The 6903-nt window shown below is 29.6% G+C and overlaps 1 protein-coding gene across 1 annotated transcript; it reads right to left on the bottom strand.

The window, feature by feature from the left end:
• Nucleotides 1–1078: 1078 nt before the first annotated feature.
• On the bottom strand, nt 1079–2375 carry LOC102604503 (zinc-finger homeodomain protein 10-like). Its single transcript, XM_006366040.2, has one exon. It carries the CDS (start codon nt 2036–2038, stop codon nt 1175–1177), a length of 864 nt encoding a protein of 287 aa, XP_006366102.1. The 5' UTR covers nt 2039–2375; the 3' UTR covers nt 1079–1174.
• Nucleotides 2376–6903: the final 4528 nt, after the last annotated feature.

Below are 6903 nucleotides of genomic sequence, written 5' to 3'. Positions count from 1 at the left end.
GAGGCCGGGGGGGGGGGGGGGGGCGCTAAACACAAAAATATAATAAATATCCTATAAAATTAATTGAGATATCTGCGAGCTAGCTGATCGAAGATCACACATAAAAAATAAAAATAAAAATTAGGGTTTGGGACCTTAAGGACATGAGTAAAGCTTCTATGATTCAAATTCTTGCTACCCAACCACCCCATTTTATTTGCCATTAGCTCCCATTAAGGACAAGTGTACATAACCTCTTCAAAAGTAGAAATTAATGGCTATATTTTAAATTATAAAAAAGACAAATTAGCAGACAACATTAATTTGCTTCTTAATAACAAAAATTTGTATTCAAAACGACAACTACTACCTAAAAGATCCATTTTAGGACACCAAAGTATGGGCTATATATGAAGCAAATCAAAAGTATTCACATGTGTCATTATCCAAAATTTCTAAAGGTATCCTCATAATTTCAAGAATCATATACTCCACTACTTTTATTCATATTTATTTCACAACAAAATACAAATTGCCTAAAAACCAAAAAAAAAAATCAAAAAAATTACTGTTTTATCACCTTTAATAATATTGAGAGAATTCTTATTTTATTCCTTATAATATCTAACTAAATATGTTTAAAACACAATTCTAAAAATCATCTAAATGTTACTTATTACATGTATTAAAAAGACAAACTAGTTAATGAAATGAAAATTAAGTAATTAACTATACTTAAATCATATATTATCTGACCAATAGAGAAGTCATCAATAATTGAAGAATCCAAAGTACTATTATTCCTAAAATTAAGAAAAAAGAATCCAAAGTACTATTATTCCAAAAAAAAAAAGAAACATAACTGAGCATGCTCAATGTAATAATCAAAGATAATAACATATCTAGTACTAGTAAAATTTATTTAGTTATTTGGAAAAACTAGAAATTAAGAATTACAATGAAAATCGAACCCTCACCTAACACAATAGTAATAAAATTTAGAAAAGAGATCTTACAGAAAAACATAACTAAGAAACTAAAAAAACACATAACTAAGAATGCTTAATGTAATAATCAATTATAACAACATATCTAGTAATAATAAAATTTAGAAAAGAGAGTTACATTTACCTTCTAATATATCCTTATTATTCATTGTTGTTGCTAGAGAGAACAAATTACAAAATGACTAAAATTAGGATGAAGAAGAAGACCCATTAGTGGAAATATGAAGATGAAGCTCACAATTACTAGTAGTACTATTATCATTGTTGTTACTTTTGTGATGATCTTCTTCTTCATTGCTGCTTGCGGTGCCATTGATATTGAATCCATTTTTGTTCTCGAAGCTATGATCTCTACTACTTTGGTAATCTTTTTTCCCAATAGTGTTTTTGTTATTGTGCATCCAAACTCTAAGAACACTTTTTCCAACTCCAATTTCATTGCAAAATTCATCAACAGCAGTTTCATCACATTTCTGCAATTTCCAACCCAATTTCTCCGAAAACGAATGCATTTTCTCTTTCTGTTCTGCTGTAAATTTGGTCCTAAATCGCTTTCTACCATTTGGGTTCTCTGATTTTAAACCTGTAGGAGTAACGGGTTGGGGCTGGAACAGTGACGGCAGCGGCGGCGGAGAAAGGGACAGAGACGGTGACGGAGAGGGAGAAAATCGCTTAATTTGGGGGAAAATATGGTGGCGGAAATCGATGAAGTGGGCCGGCGGTGATGAATCGTCCGACGGTTCACGGCGGTGGAAGTTGCGGTGGCAACCACAAGCGGCGCATTTTAGTGAAATGGGATCTGATGGGGTGGATTCCGGCGAAGGCATAAACTCACCGCAACCGTCTACGGCGTGTCCACCTAAACTTGCTGCATGATTCTTCAAACATTCTTTGTAAATCACCGCCGTGCACGGCGGCAGTTCGTGGTGATGATTGTGGTGATTATTGCCGTTGCTGAAAGATAAAGGCTTAATTAAAGGAGGGGTATCAACTTCTGAATCTGGGGTTTTGGTGGAGGTGGGGGTGGGGTTAGTACTACAAGTTAACTCCATTTTTGTTTGTTTAAATATGTGTTTTTTTGAAATAAAATGACTACAAATAAACAAGAAGGGCAAGAAAATATGATAATTAATGGATATGGTGATTATGAATTGGAAAATTTTGAAGGTTTATTGTAAATGGGGGTTTTGGTATTTTGTTTTGGTTGGTTGAGTTTTTCTCTTCTATGTATTGATGATGGTGATTGAAGAATATATAGAAACATTACAATAAGACAAACTTCTTTGGCAAAATGAATCATGAATCAAGTACCATAAGGTGGATGAAGGAAAGAAGGGCTAGTATAAATATTGAAGGGAGGAGGTTGGAAAATTAATGAAAACTTAAAAAGGTAGGAAGATAAGAATGTGATAATTACATGCAAGACACCATGAGGGGTAGTTGTGAGGAAATTTTTTATTAAAGAAAAAAAATATTCTTAAATTTGACGTGAATCGTTAATTTTATTTCTGAACAATTGATACTTTAGTAAAAAAAAATTACTGGACTAACTAAACTTAAATGCCCTTAAATTCTTGTCAAATATAAGGATGTTTTCAACACTTTTTTTGGTTTTTTATTAAGAGTCTCACGCTCCTACAAACGTTTGAAACCACTTATTATGTATGTGACATATTAGGTTGTATTTAAATCCAGTTTGTCAAGTAAAAAGTGTTTTAAGGTTGTTAATAGTTTAAGAATGAAATTAATAATTTACGTTAAGTTTAACGATATTTTCAATATTTCTCTCTTTATTAAAGGGAATAGCCACAATGACAAAATCAAAATTTTCATGAAATTTGAAATATGAAAATCAAAAGAAAATTAATACCAATTATATATATATATATAATAATAATAATTTTTTATTGAATAGATTTTTGAATCCTTACTAGCTTCGACTATGAAAGTGGGAGGGGGAGGGTCCTGGTCACAATAGTTTTATTTTTGAGAAGTGGCTAATCAAACCAAAGATTGGACATGGTCAAAATTCAAGCTTATCAGCTTTGAGGAACATCATGTGAATCTGTCATGGTTTTTACACGTGTCTCATGCATAAGGAAATTAGATTAGTTGACCACCACTAATGGTTGAGGTATATTATTGAGTTTTATTATTGTTTTGATTTCTTTTTAGAATTTATTATATATATATCGATTTCATTTGCTTGTATTAAGATTAAAATATATCAATACGATTAATACAGGGGCAGACCCATATGGGTTTCATTAGGTTCATTCGAACTCTCTCGATAAAAAGTTACAAGATATATAAGGTAAATTTTTTGTAATTATGTAGATATATTAATTTTCAACTCTCTCGTGAACAAGAAGTAAACTGTAGCATAGTGGTAGATCTCTTTTTAAATTAACCCTCATGTCCGGGTTCAAACCTCATTGTGATTTTTTATTTTTTTTAGCTTCTCTTCATTAATTTCAGGACCAATCTTTTACGGTTTTTTTTTTTTAAAAAAAAACATGCAAACATGCCAAAAGAGTAGATTTAAACCCCAAAAAAAATAATCCATTGTGAACATTTTATTTTTTTATTTTTTCTTCATTTAGTTTTAAGACCAATCTTTCACATTTTTTATTTATTTAAAAAAAACGTGCTAAAAGAGTAGATTTAAACCCAAAAAAAATCCAAACGTGAAAGAAAATCCAAATTGCTAAAGATCTTTTATAACATAACTAACTTTTTGTACCTATAAACTATATACTACTACTTCTTGAAATTGTGTTTTGTTGACTTATTCACGCGTTTGTACTTATATTTTTCAAACTCCCAGAATGAAAGTTCTGAATCCACCACTGGATTAATAGTAAAAATCAACACAAAAAGAATAATTAATGTCCTATTTTATTTGATTTTTTCAAATTTAATTATTAGAACTCATAGTCTCTCAAGTGTAAGACACAATTAAAATACATGGATTCTGAATAATTCAGCATCTCAGTAAGTTTTTTAAAAAATAAAAAATAAAATAGCATCTCTATAACCTAATCAAAGATTCTGTATAAATAAAGGCAAGCGTAAACATTCTTCATAAAACATATTGAAATATTGAAACAAATGAGAAAAGTCCACACCTCTTTTGTATAGTAAATTCAAAAGTATTTTTGCTTATAAAAAGAATTTTTTAAAAAAATTATGAATATGTATACAAAAGCAAAAAAAATATCGTAAGCATTTGGTCATGAATTTTGCAGATCTATTTCGATTGTTTCGAAAATGTATTTTTGAGCTTCTAAAATTCTGTTATAAGCTAGAATTTGGAAGATAATAATTAAGTAATAGTTTCGCATACTTGGTCATATAGTCAAAATCAGTTTATTTTGAAAAATATATTCATAAGAAATAATTTGTATTTGACTAATTAACTTGGAAAACACTTTTAGTAGGAATAATTAATAATTTATCAAATTTTTAAAAGATATTTTTAAGTGTAATTTTTCAAAAAAGTAAGTTAAGAGAAAAATATTCATTTTCATGCCTCAGCTTTAAAAAAACAACCCTTACTACTCTTTAAAAGCATTTTTTTTCTACTTCTTAACTAAACACCTCACTTTTTAAAAATAAATATTTTTAACATTCCAAAAAATTGTTCAAATAGATTATAGTTTTCGTCAAAGGGTTGAAAAGTCAAATTAATTTGTTCTTTATGAAGGGCTTAATTAAGACGCTAATATGAGCTGCAAGTAGGTGGCTTCTTTTATTGCACGTACAATTGATAATTATGTTATGGTTTTGGATTAAATTTTTTTTACCAACGAGGGTTCTGATGGAGTAGTAAGTACTCCCACATTCTTAATTAGAAGTTTTGAGTTTGAGTCCCCCCTGGATACAGAGTAATCTTTGTTAAGGAACACTCACTTCGGGACTTTTCGGCACGAATCCAAATTCAATCGGTTTCAATGTGGATACCAATTTTATTTTATTTTGAATTGTCCATCTTTTGACAATTTCCTCAATTTTTGGAGGTAAGGGGCCATGCAAATTAATCAATATAGCTAGAGGACTAATTAATTAGATCATTTTCTTGACCAGCATTAATTAGTCCAAGAAAAAATTTATCATTATGGTGGTCTTAATATCTATTAATTGATGCCAAAAATAATTAGCTGGATATTAAATTGACAACTCAAGATATGGTAGAGATTATCAAATGAAATCCAAATTTGTCAACAACTAGTTATTAAAAAATTGTAGACTTATAAATCAAAGATCAAAGACATTTTCACAAATTGTGTGCCACAACTTGTAGTGGTTTCTTGTCTTTTTTTGTTTCCAAAATTGATATTTTTTGTTTACTTGAGTTTTTGAAGTTCTTTGCTAGATGTTTTTGCGATTAGAAATGATGAAATTAGTTATTTTATATATAAAACGTGATATAAATTAATGTCATAAAATATTCTTATTTATCTTGTTCTGATGAATGCTTAGTCCTTATTTGGAACGAATCTAGGTATGAAAGGAACAAAAAAGGAAAATTCAAAATCCTATTAATTAAATGATGAGAATATGTTGTAAGAAGGTTAATAGCGATAGGAAAAAAGTAGTTAAGATTAGGTGCAAATATATAGACGCATTTAACATTAAATCTTTTACTAATTAATTGGATAAGAGAGAATTTTAAATCCTTGAATCATCAGCAAGAGAAATTATTATGTTTAATTACGTATTGCGTAAATATCTATAATGTATTTTAGTACGAGTTTCAATTTTTTTTTATCTTAAATTTTATATTTAATCAAGCAAATTTTGCACAACTAACCACTTTTCACAATTTTTTAAAAAAAGATGGCCAATTGTTTTATGCAAAAATGTACCATGACAGTGTCATAAATTTCAAATAAAAGCAAGTAAAAAATTTCACAAATTAATTACGTATTTTAATGACTTTTTAATATATGTTTTTTTTAATACATGTTAAAAAATAACTATTTTTGAAACTTATCCATCAAATAATATCATATAAAATGAAACGAAAATATCATTTTTGCCTCACATTGAGATTATCCAAAATGGTCAATATGTCATGTTAATTAACGTAGAATTTAGAGAATAAAAAGTAATTTGTGGGTATCCATCTTTTTCTTAACCCCCGGGCGGGACCCACGTTGAGGGTATCGGGTGCTCGAATACCCATTGACTCCAACGGAAATTTGTATATGTTCATTGAAAATATTGAAAAGATGATATAATTAATTCTTGAGCACCCATTAATCAAAAGGTTTGATGGGCGCTTTGGTTCTCAAATGCAAGGTAAGGCTTGCGCTGACGACCTTAAGTGTGAGGGTTTGAGTCCTGGTCAAGGTTTTTTTGGCTTTTTTTTTTCTTCTCACTGCTATATGTTTGCTTTTTTTCTTTTCTTCTACGCTAAAGGAAGTGAACACCCATAACCTTTAGATCCTGGATCCGCCACTGTCCCCCCTTCTTTTTGGGTTGATAAAATAAGCTTTAATATAAAGCTCAATATTGCGGCGAAACGGTCGTTATATTCACTTTTCTACTTTTATTATATAATTATTTTTAATCATATGCTCCATTGACTGCCACGTAGTGCATTTCCTAGCCATATAACACTAGTTCTTTTACAAGTTCGCGAGCTCGATTAAATCTGAATTCATGTATTGCATAATTCATTTTCGAGAGAAATGCTTTCGACTTTTTTTTTTTTCCATTTTCATAGATTCAATCTGAAACCACTGACTAAATCAAAATTCATGTGTTGCACGATTCATTTTTTAGAATAAAGCTTCCAACAATTCTTTTTTTTCTTCGTTTTCATAGATTTGAATACGAAATCACTTTGAATAATTAAGAATGATTCATTTTAGCAGAATACATGTCGGTAACCCTATTACCGGTTGTTACT

This window comes from Solanum tuberosum, unplaced genomic scaffold (assembly GCF_000226075.1).
Source record: "Solanum tuberosum cultivar DM 1-3 516 R44 unplaced genomic scaffold, SolTub_3.0 scf00609, whole genome shotgun sequence".
NCBI lineage: Eukaryota > Viridiplantae > Streptophyta > Magnoliopsida > Solanales > Solanaceae > Solanum > Solanum tuberosum.
This window is presented reverse-complemented; position numbering and strand designations above follow the sequence as displayed.